This window comes from Rosa chinensis, chromosome 4 (genome assembly GCF_002994745.2).
Source record: "Rosa chinensis cultivar Old Blush chromosome 4, RchiOBHm-V2, whole genome shotgun sequence".
NCBI lineage: Eukaryota > Viridiplantae > Streptophyta > Magnoliopsida > Rosales > Rosaceae > Rosa > Rosa chinensis.
This window is the reverse complement of record NC_037091.1, coordinates 64,331,780-64,350,000: the sequence shown is the minus strand read 5'-3', so window position 1 is coordinate 64,350,000 and position 18,221 is coordinate 64,331,780. Positions and strand designations below refer to the sequence as shown.

The 18,221-nt window shown below is 38.6% G+C and overlaps 3 protein-coding genes across 24 annotated transcripts; 2 read left to right on the top strand and 1 right to left on the bottom strand.

The window, feature by feature from the left end:
- The first annotated feature begins 1,151 nt into the window (after window positions 1-1,151).
- On the top strand, window positions 1,152-5,543 carry LOC121052482 (dynamin-related protein 1E-like). The gene is made up of 8 exons (XM_040517650.1): window positions 1,152-1,169; window positions 1,299-1,358; window positions 1,787-1,877; window positions 2,080-2,141; window positions 2,769-2,839; window positions 3,489-3,539; window positions 3,753-4,868; window positions 5,107-5,543. Exons 1-6 carry the CDS (start codon window positions 1,167-1,169, stop codon window positions 3,502-3,504), a joined length of 303 nt encoding a protein of 100 aa, XP_040373584.1. The 5' UTR covers window positions 1,152-1,166; the 3' UTR covers window positions 3,505-3,539; window positions 3,753-4,868; window positions 5,107-5,543.
- Window positions 5,544-5,701: 158 nt separating this feature from the next.
- LOC112199918 (putative F-box protein At5g55150) lies at window positions 5,702-10,444 on the bottom strand. 4 transcript variants are annotated; one of them, XR_005809215.1, is made up of 6 exons: window positions 10,308-10,443; window positions 10,056-10,167; window positions 8,705-9,873; window positions 7,686-7,804; window positions 6,972-7,282; window positions 5,702-6,881 (listed from the first exon to the last, which is right to left on the bottom strand). XR_005809215.1 is itself a non-coding variant. In XM_040517647.1 (6 exons), exons 5-6 carry the CDS (start codon window positions 7,033-7,035, stop codon window positions 6,007-6,009), a joined length of 939 nt encoding a protein of 312 aa, XP_040373581.1. In that variant the 5' UTR covers window positions 7,036-7,282; window positions 7,686-7,804; window positions 8,153-9,873; window positions 10,056-10,167; window positions 10,308-10,444; the 3' UTR covers window positions 5,702-6,006. The 4 variants fall into 4 exon arrangements, 2 of the variants coding, with proteins under 2 accessions (XP_040373581.1, XP_040373580.1); XR_005809216.1 differs by having other exon boundaries at window positions 5,702-6,800; XM_040517647.1 differs by having other exon boundaries at window positions 8,153-9,873; window positions 10,308-10,444.
- Window positions 10,445-11,375: 931 nt separating this feature from the next.
- On the top strand, window positions 11,376-17,986 carry LOC112199920 (dynamin-related protein 1C). Of its 19 annotated transcripts, none has more exons than XR_005809231.1 (12): window positions 11,379-11,540; window positions 11,630-12,471; window positions 12,569-12,632; window positions 12,923-13,030; window positions 13,442-13,487; window positions 13,672-13,734; window positions 14,174-14,264; window positions 14,412-14,473; window positions 14,677-14,812; window positions 14,904-15,171; window positions 15,821-15,871; window positions 16,085-17,985. XR_005809231.1 is itself a non-coding variant. In XM_040517648.1 (7 exons), exons 2-7 carry the CDS (start codon window positions 12,410-12,412, stop codon window positions 14,719-14,721), a joined length of 408 nt encoding a protein of 135 aa, XP_040373582.1. In that variant the 5' UTR covers window positions 11,380-11,540; window positions 11,630-12,409; the 3' UTR covers window positions 14,722-14,895. The 19 variants fall into 19 exon arrangements, 2 of the variants coding, with proteins under 2 accessions (XP_040373582.1, XP_040373583.1); XR_005809219.1 differs by having other exon boundaries at window positions 11,380-11,540; window positions 13,438-13,487; XR_005809220.1 differs by having other exon boundaries at window positions 11,380-11,540; window positions 13,438-13,487; window positions 14,229-14,264; window positions 16,085-17,984.
- The last annotated feature ends 235 nt before the right edge of the window (window positions 17,987-18,221 follow it).

Sequence of the window (18,221 nt, the reverse complement as noted above, 5' to 3'; positions counted from 1 at the left end):
ATTATCTTTTATGGTATTTGGCCAGATTGGAGAGCTTGATTGGCCTCGTTAACCGAATCCAGCTAGCTTTCCGCGATTATGGCAGCGAGGGCATTTCACTCCCACCTCTTAATTTCTGTCACTTTTTCTATTCGATTGTTTGGACATAAGTCTTGCATTGGTTCTTATATCAACTTGTTGTGTATGATAGAGTTCCAGGAAGTCTCGGTTTGGGAAAGCATGGTGGGGAGAGGTTTCTTGCCTTGTGGATCCGGTAATTCTCGCCTTCTTCAATTTCTACATTTCTGTTTGGTGTGTTATGGTTAATTGGGAATGCAAGTATGTAGGGTGTAAGATGTATAATGTAGTATGTGTTAATTGCGTATATAGATGCTGTGCTTACTAAAACACTTCAAGCCAAGCTATACTCATTGGTTTTTCATCCATGACTGGTGCTGATTGTTTTGTATTTAGTAATGAATTTTGCAAGTGCGAGTACTATTCAGTATGTGGATCATAGTAGTCGTGTTGCTAAGTTTCTTACATTATGTTTCTTTGGTTGAAAGGTATTGTGGTGAGGAGACCATTAGTGTTGCAGCTTCATCGGATAGTGGATAGGCGATCTGAATATGCAGAGTTTCTTCATGCGCCTAGGAAGAAGTTTACTGATTTTGGTATGTTGACTTTCAATAATAGGTGCATTTTCTCTTGGAATGTGTGAATTGTGTGAGCTTTATAGGGACACCAATACAGTTCTACAAGCACTTGTTATGAGGAGTGCATCAAATTACCTTTGAAATTCAAATAAAAGTTATTTTATTTTAACTTTCATTCTTCTTATTATTACATTTTGATTTGTCTTTCGCTGAATTTCGGGTAAATCAGAGATAGTCTATCATAACTTGGGTAACTTTCAGTTTGACATTGGGAATTCTCTTATACTGTCAGTGTAAGTAATTACATTGTTATGAGGGGGAGTTCTGTCCTGAGAGTGGCAGGGCTTTACAAATTACTGCTTACAAGAATGGCCTAATGGTGTTATTATTTACATTGTTCTGACCACTGAGAGTTCCTGTTTGCTTATGCAGCTTCTGTACACAAGGAGATCTCAGATGAGACTGATCGCATAATTGGATAAGCAAAACACATCTTGAAACATCCCAATTCATCTCAGCATATATCTCCAAATGGTCTGTATTTCATCTCCTGTGATAACATAATGGACGAAATCATTTACTTAAATCATCACATATACTTATTTAAAAGAATAATATTCTTTCCCATTGACTTATTGTTTTTGGGTTTTCCCTCATTTCTAGGCGTACCTTGCAGTTGTAAACTTGACTCTCATAGATCTTCCTGGATTGACCAAGTTTTTTGTAGGTAATCTCTCTCTCTCTCCCCCTTCCCCCCCCGCCCCCAAAAAAAAAAAAACCACCACCACCACCAAAGAAAAACAACCAACCCAATTTTAGTAAAGAGATTTCTTTTTTGCATAAATCTCCCTGCTTTCTTAAGGATATTTAGAATATGATCAGTTCTTATGTTGAGAAGGTGAGGAGGCTTGTTTTTCAATGCAATCAGAAAAACTCCCATGTGGCTTACCACATTTTCAAAAAGTACACATACACATCCTAAAGGCTAAAGCTAACATTCAACTAATGAACTTGCATATACTATGAGATGTTTGACATGAAGCTCTGATAGTAAACATATCTTTATTTTCACGTCTTCCCATGATCAATATAATATGGATTTCTTAGTATTACTAGTAGCACTCAATCTGATGAACTTCTTTGATTTGTAGCCTAACTGCATTATATTGGCTATATCTCCTGCTAATCAAGATATTGCCACTTCAGATGCCATTGAACTTGCAAGAGAGGTCGATCCATCAGGTACAAGATACCGGGAGAGGCTACGGCACTTTCATGTCCTTGTGATTGTTTATCAAAAGGATTGCTTCTTTTACAAGCCAAAAAAGTTCATGTCCTTGTGATTGTTTATCAAAAGGATTACTTCTTTTACAAGCCAAAACACTTTTTTTGATGAGGTACAAGCCAAAACACTTACTTTATACTGTATGGTTGGCATTTTTAGGCAGAACATTTGGAGTGATAACAAAACTTGATCTAATGGACAAGGGAACCAACGCTTTCAATGTAAGGATCCAATTATAGAAACTTCATTAACTGATGAGACAATAAATAAAATCTGTAAGGGTTGTTAGCTTTTTGTTACATCATGCATATATAAGTACAAATATTGCATCTCTGATATATGTTTATAACTATAATAGGTTTCCGTCTGGCGGTGGCCATAACTATAATCTAATGGCTAAATATTTGAATGTTTAATTTTATAGAAGGAAGGCCATACAGACTGCACCACCCATGATGGCTGCTTATAGGAAGGAGCAAGAATACTTGAAAACTAGTCCTAATTAGGGACCCTTGGCACATAGAATGGGGTCAGAGTATCTTGCCAAACTTTTGTCCAAGGTCCTCGTTTGTCATGTCCTCTATTGACCTTGTATATGTATAATGATCATATGGAAATCTCACTGCTCCATTTCATCCTTATTCTTAACGGCATTTGAAGTCTCCCATCAGGCAGCACATACCAAGGATCATTGCTTTGATTAATAAGACCATTAGTGAATTAAATGTAGAGCCGGATCGCATTGGCAGGCCAATTGGCATAGATTCAGGGGTAACAGATGTTGACCTTGTAAAGATAGTTTTCTTGTTCATGCAACATACAGATTACACGTGTTACTTTATGTACAGGTCCAATTGTACGCTATTTTAGAGCTATGTCGTGCATTTGAAGGTGTATTCAAGGAACACCTGGTTGGAGGGTAAATTTCATGACCTCTTTACAGCATTTATTGACCATTTAAGTCAACATTTTATGTGGCACTTTTTATTTCTTTAAATTGATCAGCATTAATAGTGTCTTTCATCGCAAAACCTGTACTCTTGATTCATTGCATCAGATAAAAAATGAACTGCATAAATAAAATTGTGTATTATGTTCTTAAACATACCTGTCCAGTATTTCGCAAAATAATCCATCTTAAGCTCGCATATAAAGTTCAGTTTGCGATTATCTGAGGACTTCGCTCTTGGTCTAAATTTTAGAAACTTCTTTCAGTACTGTAGGCTAGGACTGCAAATTTATTACTTATGGATGGGGTTTCGCAATACCTAGCCTCTTAGTTTCATTAAGGCTCCCTAAAGTACATAAGGTCTGTGAGACCAAAAGTTAACAGCTATTTGCAAGCTGCAGTCGTGGAATTAAAAAACCCTTGACAGAGAATCAGTACCCTTGTACTTGCTCATATTTATATTGAGTTCTGTGTCAGACTAGGTAGATTTCTGTTATACTTATAATTTTGATTTCTGTTCTTTTGGTTTATTTTCGTTACTATAATTGTTTCTCTAAGTGGATACTGTAGTAAATATTCTTACTCTGTTATCTGATTTGACTCCATTGCTATCGCACAGATGCACTTTGTTTTGAAAGAACTTGTACGGAAATCAATAGCTGAAACGGAGGTAAGTAAAATTTTGCATAAGATTTAAGCAAGTTGTATTCAAATCCAGGTTAGCTTTTAATATGTAAATTCTATCTGCATCAACTGTTCTTGATTACTTAAAACAACCGCCGACTTCACCACAACTTTTGTCTTAAGTCAACGTAGTTAAAATCTTTTACATAATTTCTATGATGGGGTTCAGCGGAATAATCTGTTTATACTTCAATGACAGATGGGCAATTCAAGAAAGGAAATGTAGATGATTCCAAGAAGTATGAGTAAAATGCGGGATGGAGGGGTTAGTCTTGTTGTGGCTGCATACGGAGTGGTGATCTCAGGCCTCTGTAAGAATGGTCAGTTAAATAAAGCAATGCGGGTCGTTACAGATTTGGCCATGTGTGGTTTTTCTTCAGATAAGATGTTGTTGATGACCATTATGGATGCATGTTTCAAAGCTGGGAATTTAAAAGCAGCTTCGGGTTTCTACAGAGAATTGTTAGCCAAGGGGTTTGAACCAGATGCTGTGGTGCTTCAGCTTTGATGGATAGCTTATGCAAGCATATGGGCATTTGGACGAGGCAAGAGGCTGCTTTTGCAAGAAAAGGGCTAATGAATTTCATATACTGTGCTCATTGATGGGATGTGTAAGGAAGCAAACTTTAGTGGAGTTGAGACGATCTTCAGTGAGATGTCCGAGATGGGGTTTATTCCAGACAAATATGTATACACTTCTTGGATTGCTGGGCTATGCAGACAGGGTAATCTGGTCGAGGCTTTTAGACTCAAGAATAAAATGGTTAAAGAGGGCATCAGACCTGATCTGTTAACTTATAGCTCACTTATTTTTGGTTTAACAAGCAAGGGACTCATGGCTGAAGCACAACAGGTTTTCGATGATATGTTGAAAAGAGGAATTACTCCTGACTGTCACGTCTTTGGTATTTGATAAGGGGGTATTGTGATGAGGGTAATGACGTTGCCATTTTAGGTTTGCACAATGAAATGAGAAAGAGAGGGCTTGTAGTCACAGGAGGTAAAGGAGATGGAGAGCATTTGATTTGTGATAGCATGTAAGGCTCCACAAGAACTATGGACTTTGCAGGGTGTTCCATAAAGAAACTTTCTGTCATGTACCGCAGGCACACCCTGCATTGCTATCCATTAGAAAGTTGTCTTCAAAAGGGGAAGCTGGCTCAGAGTTCGTGCAATTCTGGAACTATTGGAATGTTCCATCTGCGGTCCTCGCATTGGTGTGGAGCAAGGACCTCCGGTTCTATGTGCCTTGTTCTGTGACAGGGCCTTCAAGGCTTTTCCCGAGGCTTACTACTCGAGGGATGCAATAACACAGGTATGTGGGTGATTTTTAACCGTTGGCAATTTCCTTTAAAACTTATTATAGAGTAGGAGAACACAGGGGAAGGAGCTTGCCCCGGGTGGAGGGGAAGGGACTGTTGATTCAATTATTGTCGACTATTTGTAACCATATCCTGTACAATGATATATAATTTTAAAAAATAGGTGATTAACTTGTCTCATTCCAGATGCATGAGAAAACTCCCTTTGTCTGATTAAATATTTTTAGTCAGGTTCATGCACGGTTGTGGTAGGCATTTGAGTGGATCTGCAATGACAGAGTTATGCCATCCTGAGGGGTTTACTGTTAAAGATTTTACATCTGAGAGCATGGAGGAAACACTTTGCCATGGCGTTTAAAGCCGGTTTGACTTCATTGCAGATTCATGGAAGGTCTCACAGTCGAAGGTGCCACAGAGTGAGGAAATGCCAGTCAGCTCCATGAACAAGCTGCTGTACCACTATCTAATAAGAAACTTGAAGCCAAGATGAAGCAGAAAACTGCTAGTGTCAATTTACAAGAGCTGCATCCATATTGTATTAGCTCTTCTCTCAGTAAATCATGTATCAGTGGAGTATCAATTCGGATATTTTAAGTACTGGGTTCCAGGTTTTCTTGATGGCATTTATTCTGACTTGATAGAGTTATCAATTGATGATATTTTAAGTACTGGGTTCCGGTCATATTTCTGTTTGCCGGTATATTTGTGAACATTGGGCAATATCATATGCCGACTATTTGTCTCGGTTAAAAAAGTACAAGCTATATTGATCAATATCTCAACTGGGAGTATTGTATCAAAAAAAAATCTCAAATGGGAGCAAAACTAACTTTATATCTCTGATCTTGTATTGTCTTTATTTAGAGAAACTGTTGACATCAATCACATCATAATATGCTAATTCATTCATCTTTCGTGCTGAAAAGAAAGAACAGAACCATGATAAAAACAAAAACAAAAGAAAATAGAGTTCTTCACTGTTTACTTGAAATTTCATGCATGAAGAGCTCTATTGAAGAGAAAATGTAACTATCTAAATTCCCAAGCTACGAACTAAAAAGAAAAGAAACCCAAGAATGATGGAGGCTTGAAATGTACACCAACATCATTGTCATGCATGATCCATCTTGTCTAGGCCGAGTTTGCTTGCTTTCCGCCTTCTTCCAAGTACGTAACGAGCCATCGGGGATTATCTCTAACAATCCGTGCAGAACGTGCAATCCAATTCATGGAGTCCTTCAAGTCCCAGTAGTCTCTACTGCGCGCTGTTGGAGGATTCAGCATTGCCACGTTCAGAATGCAACTTTTAGGCAACGGTGTAGCGAGGGTGCCGGTGGTCTTCCTAAAAGTTTCTGGAAAGATGAGAGCTTTAAAATCACGTGTACACAGCCACACCTTCTTGCAGCAGCCAAATCCTTTAAGGAAGTCCATCAGAGTAGACAAATTTGTCAAGTTTGAACAGAACCATTCTTCATCCCAAAGTTCCGAAACTGAAATTACGGATTTCCAACATGCTTTAACAGAAACTTGGGCTTCCAATGAACCATAGAATCTGAATTGATTGAGATTTTGGGTATTGATGGTGGCCTTTAGTGCACGATGGCATTGCCATAAATATAATTCCCCGAGTTCATCAACACAAATATCGATCTTTCTCAAGTTGGGGGTATTATTCACCGTCACCCTTGTACATTTTGAATATGGTGGTGGCGGTGAAACAAATGTAAGAGACTCGAGATTCATAGCTTCGTGAACAATAATAAACTTAAGCCCATGACAATACTTAACTTCCAGGCACTTGAGACTCGAACTTTCAACGTAACTATAGCCATGGATCTCAAAAGAACATGCAGTTAATGACAAGTACTCGATGGAAGAGGACTCCCATAGTACAGGGAAGAAACTATAGCCATGGAACGTCACAGCTGTGAAGGACATGATTTTCAAAAAGGGGAAATCAGCTATGCTACCTTGTTTGCTTGAAACCAAGGACAGCTGTGAAGGACCTGAAAAACCAAGCAAAACTTGTTTGCTTGCACTAAACAGCTTAATTTTCAGCTATGCTACCAAAGAAAAGGGTTTACTACAAAGCTCACCATATTTTTCACCATTAGAGCAAGCCTCCACCGTCCGACCGGATTTGGGTGGCAATTGCCACATTAATAATCTTGTTGAGCATCAGAATCAGAAGATGAAACAAGAAGACACGCAGCAACATCTTCCGCTTCAGACAAATATTGTTTCTTCGAAGTTGAAGCCATCATTTGATTGACATGTTCCTCCACATCAAAGTGGCCAGAAGCAGGGAAATTCATTTGCCAAGCAAACAAACTGACAAGGAAAAAATTGAAAAATTGAAGCACTTGGCGCAAAGAATCTTGACACAAAGATGTGTTCAAAAATATCCCTGGAAAGAAAAAAAAAAAAAACAAAAAACAGTACTGTGAGTAGTATGAAAATTGAAACAGAATTATTATCCAATATTTTCATTTTCTGAAAAATGTTGACAATCTAGTTTCACTATCAATTAGGTCAAAAGAAGTTCTTAGTCTAATATACTCACAAACTATCAACCTTCAACTGATATGAATTAAAAGACAAAATAACGGTGATAAAATTTTGATCTAAGCTATATGACTGAATGTTCATTGTTGTTGATCCAGATGAGCTACTGTTCAAAAAACAATACAGAACCAGTAACAAAGCTAGGACCAACAATTGAGTCTATACAGTTCGGCATAGTAGTAATATTTTACTCGATGAAAGAGGACCACTTGTGTTTGAAAAGACATGCCATAAACTGAACTCACCGTAACCACTATGGCCGACAATTAGATGAGTTCAATTTCGAATTCTCTTCAACTCCACTAAGCCAGGGGAGATGCAATCTTCAGATGGCACAAGCACAGCAATATATTCCATTTGTGCACTGCAAACGAGGAATTCAGAGTCTTAATATGGCTTGAACAAAAGGAACAGATCCAAAAAAGTAGCAAACAAATGTTGGCCAACATGAACAAAGATGAATTAAACTTATCAGGTACCATCAGATTGAAATATGACTGGCATCAGAAAATGGTAAAAACAAAAGATAAAGCAATACAGCATGCATACTTAATCAATGATCTTTCTATATTAGCATATTGCTACAGAATCTGCAGCCAGCAACCGCTTTACTTGGGCTTGGCAAACAGTTTTCCCATACAAATATCACATTTTAATGAATGGAGCCTACAGTTGTATCAGAAATGTTGAGAAAAAGGCTTCAAAGACACACCTCCATGTTGAATCCATAACCCACAAATGCAGTCTCCCACTCTTTCCAGCAGAAACAAGTATTGGAAATCGACAGGACAACAATTAAAGAAATTTGTAAAGAATTGAGGAAATGCAATAATTAATCAAAGTCCCCGGGAACAAAGAAATACAGTAATATTGAAAAACTAATAATATAGGCTTCCTTCTGGCACAAGAACGCTTTCTAGAGATTAACACGCATAGACTCGGCGCCTTAAACCACTCTAGGAGTTTTTTTTTTTTTTTTGGGTTCTGCACTTTAGTTTCTATCGTGGCCAGAAAACAGATGCATATATAGCATCAATCAACATGGTATGGAAATTTTGTAGAATCAATACTCACTACAAAATACGTTGAACGGGCATATAGAAGTTGCCACTGATAATGATAATTATTATTTGGCCAAAAAAGATAATTATTCATATCATACAACTGCAAGTAGCAATGGAAGACTGCAAGATTCCAACATGTGAGAAGAAGCTAGCGAAGACCATTGAACGGTGGCACAATCCATATAGCGGGTCGGATGTACCTCTCACTGGGATTTAGAGGGTAGTGTTGTGTGGCGGTCTTGTCTGCTAAATTGAAGATACCCATACCACCCTTCATAATGTCATTTGTGAAGTAGATGGAATTTGGTTGGCACCTAGGAAAATTTGAAGCCGAAACAGATATTGAATGATTATCACCCAAGAACAAAGCATCATCCCCAATGCTGTCTATCAGATCCTGCCTCACAAAGGTCCCATCGTTGTCGATGAATAACACCTTGTATACCACAAAATTGATAACCCCCAGCTTTTGATCAAGACCTTCCTTTCGTTTCAAAAACCTTCGAACATGCAGCAAGTCTCCATTGGTTGATTCAACAAGATATGCCTTATCTGCTTTGTATGGGAACAGAGGGTGTTCCATTGGTCGTAAACGTGTAAGTGGAATTGCTTTTGGCGGCCGCGAAGGATCATTACTACTATTGACATCAACTGACGCAATTATTCCCCCTAGTCCAACTGCATAAATTTCATTTCTGTGAAAAATAGCATCAGAAAACATATATGTTTTCTCGACATAAGTCCAATCTCTTTGTCCTGCTTTAATGAAAGCCAACCTGCAACAATAGTCGTAGGTTGCCACAACCACATAATTATGCGGATTCAAAGACGGGTCAGCAGATAATATAACCTTACAGACATAATAGTCGTAGCGCTTCTTCAACTGATCCTGGAACTTCTGTAACCCAAATTGGTAGTCTCGGAGATTATGTGGGGTTGTCAAGGGAGGCAAATGAATGGCCGCTGCTTTTCTGAAAGGATTCAAAAGAGTTATGGCGAAATTCTCGTGTGCTGTGGCCAACCAACCATGGCTGGAGCCACAGCACCTCCTATCATAAGGCACCGGTAATTGGACGTTTGTATAGGTTTCTCCTTCCGAAAGGCTATAAACCATTTGCTTCATTGGGCTAGGGGGCCGGGAGGGGGGATCATGAGCATTGGAAGTAGGTTGCACCAGCGCTGAGTTGTATGATTATGCTCTTTGGAGACTTTATGCCAATGGCTGCAAACAGCAGCCAGGCGAACATGGTCAATGGGTTCGAACAACTTGTGCAACATCAAAAGGAGAATGTCCTTCGGAAGACTTGCCCATTCTGATACAGATGAGCAACTAGCGTTGCAGGCAATTCGGTGGAGCTTCTTAATTGACCTACAAAAATCAATGATTCATTCTTGGTAGACCCGTACATGCAGCTCACATACAGTACAGTACAAAATTGAAAGCACTGAGAGTGCTCACAAAACAATAAAAATCTTACAAGGATACCCAAATGAAAAACTCAAATTCCCCAGTTTTGAAATCGAATTATATATATATAGGGATTGTGATACCTATGGGGAGGGAGCTCAAACTCCAAACGTCGCTTATTCTTGTTATCCGGGTGGACCTCAAGCATGGAGTAAATTTCGACGCCGGTATAGGGATTGTGATACAATACTAGATCTGCAAACAAGGGATTGAATATCAGAGTTAATGATCAAGATCGGAAAAGATCGGATTGTGATACAATACTAGAGCTGCAAACAAGGGGTTGAATATCACAGTTAAAAATTAAGATCGGAAAACATAGACGGTGACTTTACCACGTTTCACGGGAGACTCGTCCGCGACCGACATCTTTTGGTGAATCTTGTGTTTCTGACTTCTATCCATTCAAAGGGAACGAGGGCGTCTGTTTAGTCTGTTTAGACTTAGAATGGAAAATAATCATGAATCGGAGACAAGTAGAATGGGAGAAAAAAGGAATCGGTATTGATTTTGGAGGAATGATTCCTAAACCCATCTCCTCCCTTCGTAATCGAATTCCTGAGTATTCAGGAATCGATTCCTGATAAGGAGGTGAGACCTACATCCATTCTGATTCCTTAATGTGTTAGTAAACGCATGAATTCTTTTACCTGGAATCATTTCGATTGCTTTATGTATTAGTAAACGTAGAAATGTTTTTACCCCGTAATCATTCCCTTTCCTTCCAAGTAAGTAAACGTGCCCTTATTGGGTTGGGACGTGATAGGTTTTTTTAAAAAAAAAAATTAAATAAACAACTCAAATTGTAGACGCTCGGCTGACACCAATTTTTTTTTTTTTAAATAAGGGCTGTACGGCTGCCCTTAGGTCTTTATTAATGAAACAGATGAATACATAAGGGGAGGGGGACATGAAGCCTAAACCCCTCATTACAATACACTCGGCTGGCACCAAATTTATCTGCATTTCCTTTTTTTTTCATTTTACTCCCAACGGCTTGTGTCAGAGCCAGTGAATGCTTTTCCTGCATAACGCCATGCCTTTTGTGTCTCACAAACCTCCGCTGTCATCTGCCAAACCCTCTTCATCACACGGTTCCGGGAGAGGATTCTATACACTGTAAGTGTACATACACGGACGCGCATGGATAACAACCGCCTTTAAAATAATACCCAATATCCAATGGGAGCCATTATGCTCATTTTGTGGTCTACGTGGTACTAACGTCTGTTTGTTGACCGTCAAGACAATTGAAACCCAAAAAAGGTTAGTCAACGCCGTAAAAACACATGAGGATTAATATTAAACAAAGGTACAATAAACTTAAGGATTACAATTTACATGTCTTACACAAGTGCAAGCATTTTTGTTCGGCCCTTTAAGCTTCTAGGCCTCGATTTGCAACAAGACCCGGAAGGTACAAAGGGTCCAACGAAAAAGCCTATCACAAAAAGCCCAAACGTTTCTTTGCTTTACAGCTGACGCCTGAGGAAGAAGGATCGACTGAGCAAGAAGGCAGTGCACCTGCATATCCTTGGTGGGAGCATCACGGAAACAAATACGCAGAGGTAAAGATTTACACAAATTTCAAGTTTTTTTCTGAGAATTATTAAGCGGGATTCCTAACAGATCGGTAACGGGGAATCATACTCGGCAGTATCACGCGTCCCTTCTTCTTCAACTGCCTCTAACCAGCAGCATCAACGTCCAAAGCGTCCTTCACCACTCTACAAGACGGTATAAAAGTTCTTGCTCGAAGGGAGACCGGTGTAACTATGCGCATAGTGATGGCGAGATTCGCATGCCACCCGAGTACTCCTCAAAGTGCAAGTTTGGAAGCCTTTGTCCGTATGCCGCCCGCTCTAAATGCTTTTACAGTCATGATTAGAGATTAGGATTTTCTTTACTTTGAGGCTTAAAACATGGATTTTGAGGAATAAAAGTAACTTCTAGTGGCTTGCTAACTACTTGGTACTTGAACTTGTAATGGGAATCCCTGGATTTTACGTATTCTAATGAATAAATGTATATTTATCTATCTATGTGCATCGTTTCATCGTGTTATGCTGGGAATCTTGTTTTCTTTATGGTTTTATCTCCTGAGCTTATTGAACTTAGTGAAATGCATTGTGTTCTAGTCTTAAACTTGACAAGGTGCTTAGTAACTGAATTAGACTGCATAACACCATTGTGGTCGATCTAAATGGATGGCCTTTGAGGCACAAAGGCAAATACCTTTGTTTTTGCCACCCTACAGTTTATCTCCATCAGACAGAGGAGTGGATGTTTCTTTTATGTGCATCACCACAAAAGGATTAAAAGCGTAACCTTTGTAGTTTTTGGCCAAGGATTATCATTTTATGGTATTTGGCCAGATTGGAGAGCTTGATCGGCCTCGTTAACCCAATCCAGCTAGCCTGCACCACTTTCGGTGATCATGGCAGCGAGGGCATGTCGCTCTGGGAAGCTCTCCCTTCCGTTACCATCGTTGGAGGCCAGGTTTTCCACTCCCACTTAATTTCTGTCACTTTTTCTATTCCATTGTTTGGACATAAGTCTCGCACTGCTTCTTATATCAACTTATTGTGTATGATAGAGTTTCAGGAAGTCTTCGGTTTGGGAAAGCATGGTGGGGAGAGGTTTCTTGCCTTGTGGATCTGGTAATTCTCGCCTTCTTCAATTTCTACATTTCTGTTTGGTGTGTTATGGTTAATTGGGAATGCAAGTACGTAGGGTGTAAGATGTGTAATGTAGTATGTGTTAATTGCTTATATAGATGCTGTGCTTGCTAAAACACTTCAAGCCAAGTTTCATCCATGACTGGTGCTGATTGTTTCGTATTATTTACTATTTAGTAATGAATTTTGCAAATGCGAGTTACTGTTTGTTATGCGGTTTGTAGTAGTTTCGTGTTGCTGAGTTTCTTTTGTTATGTTTGTTTGGTCGAAAGGTATTGTGGTGAGGAGACCATTAGTGTTGCAGCTTCATCGGGTAGTGGATGGGCGATCTGAATATGCAGAGTTTCTTCATGCGCCTAGGAAGAAGTTTACTGATTGTGGTATGTTGACTTTCAATAATAGGGTGCATTTTCTCTTGGAATGTGTGAATTGTGTGAGCTTTCTAGGGACACCAATACAGTTCTACAAGCACTTGCTTATGAGAAGTGCATCAAATTACCTTTGAAATTCAAATAAAAGTTATTTTATTTTAACTTTCATTCTTCTTATTATTACATTTTGATTTGTCTTTCACTGAACTTCGGGTAAATCAGAGATAGTCTATCATAACTTGGGGTAAGTTTCAGTTTGACATTTGGAATTCTCTTACATTGTAAGTAATTACATTGTTATGAGGGGGAGTTCTGTCCTGAGAGTGGCAGGGCTTTACAAATTACTGCTTACAAGAATGGCCTAATGGTGTTATTATTTACATTGTTCTGACCACTGAGAGTTCCTGTTTGCTTAGGCAGCTTCTGTACACAAGGAGATCTCAGATGAGACTGATCGCATAATTGGGTAAGCAAAACACATCTTGAAACATCCCAATTCATCTCAGCATATATCTCCAAATGGTCTGTATTTCATCTCCTGTGATAACATAATGGACGAAATCATTTACTTAAATCATCACATATACTTATTTAAAAGAATAATATTCTTTCCATTGGCTTATTGTTTTTGGGTTTTCCCTTATTTCTAGGCGTACCTTGCAGTTGTAAATATATCTCCATAGATCTTCCTGGATTGACCAAGTTTTCTGTAGGTAATCTCTCTCTCCCTCCCCATTCCCCCCCCCCCTCCCCCCAAAAAAAAAAAAAAAACAAAAAAACCACCACCACCACCAAAGAAAAACAACTAACCCAATTTTAGTAAAGATATTTCTTTTTTGCATAAATCTTCCTCCATTGTTAAGGATATTTAGAATATGATCAGTTCTTATATTGAGAAGGTGAGGAGGCTTGTTTTTCAATGCAATCAGAAAACTCCATTGTGGCTTACCACATTTTCAAAAAGTACACATACACATCCTAAAAGGCTAAAGCTCACATTCAACTAATGAACTTGCATATACTATGAGATGTTTGACATGAAGCTCTGATAGTAAACATATCTTTATTTTCACGTCTTCCCATGATCAATATAATATGGATTTCTTAGTATTACTAGTAGCACTCGATCTGATGAACTTCTTTGATTTGTAGCCTAACTGCATTATATTGGCTATATCTCCTGCTAATCAAGATATTGCCACTTCAGATGCCATTGAACTTGCAAGAGAGGTCGATCCATCAGGTACAAGATACCGGCAGAGGCTACGGCACTTTCATGTCCTTGTGATTGTTTATCAAAAGGATTGCTTCTTTTACAAGCCAAAACACTTTTTTTTTATGAGGTACAAGCCAAAACACTTACTTTATACTGTATGGTTGGCATTTTTAGGCAGAACATTTGGAGTGATAACAAAACTTGATCTAATGGACAAGGGAACCAACGCTTTCAATGTAAGGATCCAATTATAGAAACTTCATTAACTGATGAGACAATAAATAAAATCTGTAAGGGTTGTTAGCTTTTTGTTACATCATGTATATATAAGTACAAGTATTGCATCTCTGATATATGTTTATAACTATAATAGGTTTCCGTCTGGCGGTGGCCATAACTATAAACTAATGGCTAAATATTTGAATGTTTAATTTTATAGAAGGAAGGCCATATAGACTGCAACACCCATGATGGCTGCTTATAGAAAGGAGCAAGAATACTTGAAAACTAGTCCTAATTAGGGACCCTTGGCACATAGAATGGGGTCAGAGTATCTTGCCAAACTTTTGTCCAAGGTCCTCGTTTGTCATGTCCTCTATTGACCTTGTATATGTATAATGATCATATGGAAATCTCACTGCTCCATTTCATCCTTATTCTTAACAGCATTTGAAGTCTCTCATCAGGCAGCGCATACCAAGGATCATTGCTTTGATTAATAAGACCATTAGTGAATTAAATGTAGAGCCGGATCGCATTGGCAGGCCAATTGGCATAGATTCAGGGGTAACAGATGTTGACCTTGTAAAGATAGTTTTCTTGTTCATGCAACATACAGATTACACGTGTTACTTTATGTACAGGTCCAATTGTACACTATTTTAGAACTATGTCGTGCATTTGAAGGTGTATTCAAGGAACACCTGGTTGGAGGGTAAATTTCATGACCTCTTTACTGCATTTATTGACCATTTAAGTCAACATTTTATGTGGCACTTTTTATTTCTTTAAATTGATCAGCATTAATAGTGTCTTTCATTGCAAAACCTGTACTCTTGATTCATTGCATCAGATAAAAAATGAACTGCATAAATAAAATTGTGTATTATGTTCTTAAACTTACCTGTCCAGTATTTCGCAAAATAATCCATCTTAAGCTCGCATATAAAGTTCAGTTTGCGATTATCTGAGGACTTCGCTCTTGGTCTAAATTTTAGAAACTTCTTTCAGTACTGTAGGCTAGGACTGCAAATTTATTACTTATGGATGGGGTTTCGCAATACCTAGCCTCTTAGTTTCATTAAGGCTCCCTAAAGTACATAAGGTCTGTGAGACTAAAAGTTAACAGCTATTTGCAAGCTGCAGACGTGGAATTAAAAAACCCTTGACAGAGAATCAGTACCCTTGTACTTGCTCATATTTATATTGAGTTCTGTGTTGGACTAGGTAGATTTCTGTTATACTTATAATTTTGATTTCTGTTCTTTTGGTTTATTTTCGTTACTATAATTTTTTCTCTAAGTGGATACTGTAGTAAATATTCTTACTCTGTTATCTGATTTGAATCCATTGCTATCGCACAGATGCACTTTGTTTTGAAAGAACTTGTACGGAAATCAATAGCTGAAACGGAGGTAAGTAAAATTTTGCATAAGATTTAAGCAAGTTGTATTCAAATCCAGGTTAGCTTTTAATATGTAAATTCTATCTGCATCAACTGTTCTTGATTACTTAAAACAACCGCCGACTTCACCACAACTTTTGTCTTAAGTCAACGTAGTTAAAATCTTTTACATAATTTCTATGATGGGGTTCAGCGGAATAATCTGTTCATACTTCAATGACAGATGGGCAATTCAAGAAAGGAAATGTAGATGATTCCAAGAAGTATGAGTAAAATGCGGGATGGAGGGGTTAGTCTTGTTGTGGCTGCATACGGAGTGGTGATCTCAGGCCTCTGTAAGAATGGTCAGTTAAATAAAGCAATGCGGGTCATTACAGATTTGGCCATGTGTGGTTTTTCTTCAGATAAGATGTTGTTGATGACCATTATGGATGCATGTTTCAAAGCTGGGAATTTAAAAGCAGCTTCGGGTTTCTACAGAGAATTGTTAGCCAAGGGGTTTGAACCAGATGCTGTGGTGCTTCAGCTTTGATGGATAGCTTATGCAAGCATATGGGCATTTGGACGAGGCAAGAGGCTACTTTTGCAAGAAAAGGGCTATTGAATTTCATATACTGTGCTCACTGATGGGATGTGTAAGGAAGCAAACTTTAGTGGAGTTGAGACGATCTTCAGTGAGATGTCCGAGATGGGGTTTATTCCAGACAAATATGTATACACTTCTTGGATTGCTGGGCTATGCAGACAGGGTAATCTGGTCGAGGCTTTTAGACTCAAGAATAAAATGGTTAAAGAGGGCATCAGACCTGATCTGTTAACTTATAGCTCACTTATTTTTGGTTTAACAAGCAAGGGACTCATGGCTGAAGCACAACAGGTTTTCGATGATATGTTGAAAAGAGGAATTACTCCTGACTGTCACGTCTTTGGTATTTGATAAGGGGGTATTGTGATGAGGGTAATGACGTTGCCATTTTAGGTTTGCACAATGAAATGAGAAAGAGAGGGCTTGTAGTCACAGGAGGTAAAGGAGATGGAGAGCATTTGATTTGTGATAGCATGTAAGGCTCCACAAGAACTAAGGACTTTGCAGGGTGTTCCATAAAGAAACTGTCTGTCATGTACCGCAGGCACACCCTGCATTGCTATCCATTAGAAAGTTGTCTTCAAAAGTGGAAGCTGGCTCAGAGTTCGTGCAATTATGGAACTATTGGAATGTTCCATCTGCGGTCCTCGCATTGGTGTGGAGCAAGGACCTCCAGTTCTATGTGCCTTGTTCTGTGACAGGGCCTTCAAGGCTTTTCCCGAGGCTTACTACTCGAGGGATGCAATAACACAGGTATGTGGGTGATTTTTAACTGTTGGCAATTTCCTTTAAAACTTTTTATAGAGTAGGAGAACACATGGGAAGGAGCTTGCCCCGGGTGGAGGGGAAGGGACTGTTGATTCAATTATTGTCGACTATTTGTAACCATATCCTGTACAATGATATATAATTTTAAAAAATAGGTGATTAACTTGTCTCATTCCAGATGCATGAGAAAACTCCCTTTGTCTGATTAAATATTTTTAGTCGGGTTCAAGCACGGTTGTGGTAGGCATTTGAGTGGATCTGCAATGACAGAGAGTTATGCCATCCTGAGGGGTTTACTGTTAAAGATTTTACATCTGAGAGCATGGAGGAAACACTTTGCCATGGTGTTTAAAGCCGGTTTGACTTCATTGCAGATTCATGGAAGGTCTCACAGTCGAAGGTGCCACAGAGGAGTGAGGAAATGCCAGTCAGCTCCATGAACAAGCTGCTGTACCACTATCTACTAAGAAACTTGAAGCCGAGATGAAGCAGAAATCTGCTAGTGTCAATTTACAAGAGCTGCATCCATATTGTATTAGCTCTTTTCTTAGTAAATCATGTATCAGTGGAGTATCAATTCGGATATTTTAAGTACTGGACTACTGGGTTCCAGGTTTTCTTGATGGCATTTATTCTGACTTTCCCGGTCATATTTCTGTTTGCCGGTATATTTGTGAACATTGGGCAATATTATATGCCGACTATTTGTCTCGGTTAAAAAAGTACAAGCTATATTGATCAATATCTCAACTGGGAGCATTGTATCAAAAAAAAATCTCAAATGGGAGCAAAACTAACTTTATATCTCTGATCTTGTATTGTCTTTGTTTAGAGAAACTGTTGACATCAATCACATCATAATACGCTAATTCATTCATCTTTCGTGCTGAAAAGAAAGAACAGAATCATGATAAAAACAAAAACAAAAGAAAATAGAGTTCTTCACTGTTTACTTGAAATTTCATGCATGAAGAGCTCTATTGAAGAGAAAATGTAACTCTAAATT

Coding starts and splice junctions, on each gene's coding strand:
- LOC112199920 (XM_040517648.1), top strand. CDS start 12,410: ATGGCAGCGAGGGCATGTCGCTCTGGGAAGCTCTCCCTTCCGTTACCA. Junction 12,472..12,576: donor TTACCATCGTTGGAGGCCAG/GTTTTCCACTCC, acceptor ATAGAGTTTCAG/GAAGTCTTCGGTTTGGGAAA. Junction 12,633..12,922: donor TTTCTTGCCTTGTGGATCTG/GTAATTCTCGCC, acceptor TTTGGTCGAAAG/GTATTGTGGTGAGGAGACCA.
- LOC112199918 (XM_040517646.1), bottom strand. CDS start 9,627: ATGAAGCAAATGGTTTATAGCCTTTCGGAAGGAGAAACCTATACAAAC. Junction 7,805..8,704: donor CCTCTAAATCCCAGTGAGAG/GTACATCCGACC, acceptor CCTCGTTTGCAG/TGCACAAATGGAATATATTG.
- LOC121052482 (XM_040517650.1), top strand. Junction 1,359..1,786: donor CTGGATTGACCAAGTTTTTT/GTAGGTAATCTC, acceptor TTTGATTTGTAG/CCTAACTGCATTATATTGGC. Junction 1,878..2,079: donor AAGAGAGGTCGATCCATCAG/GTACAAGATACC, acceptor TGGCATTTTTAG/GCAGAACATTTGGAGTGATA.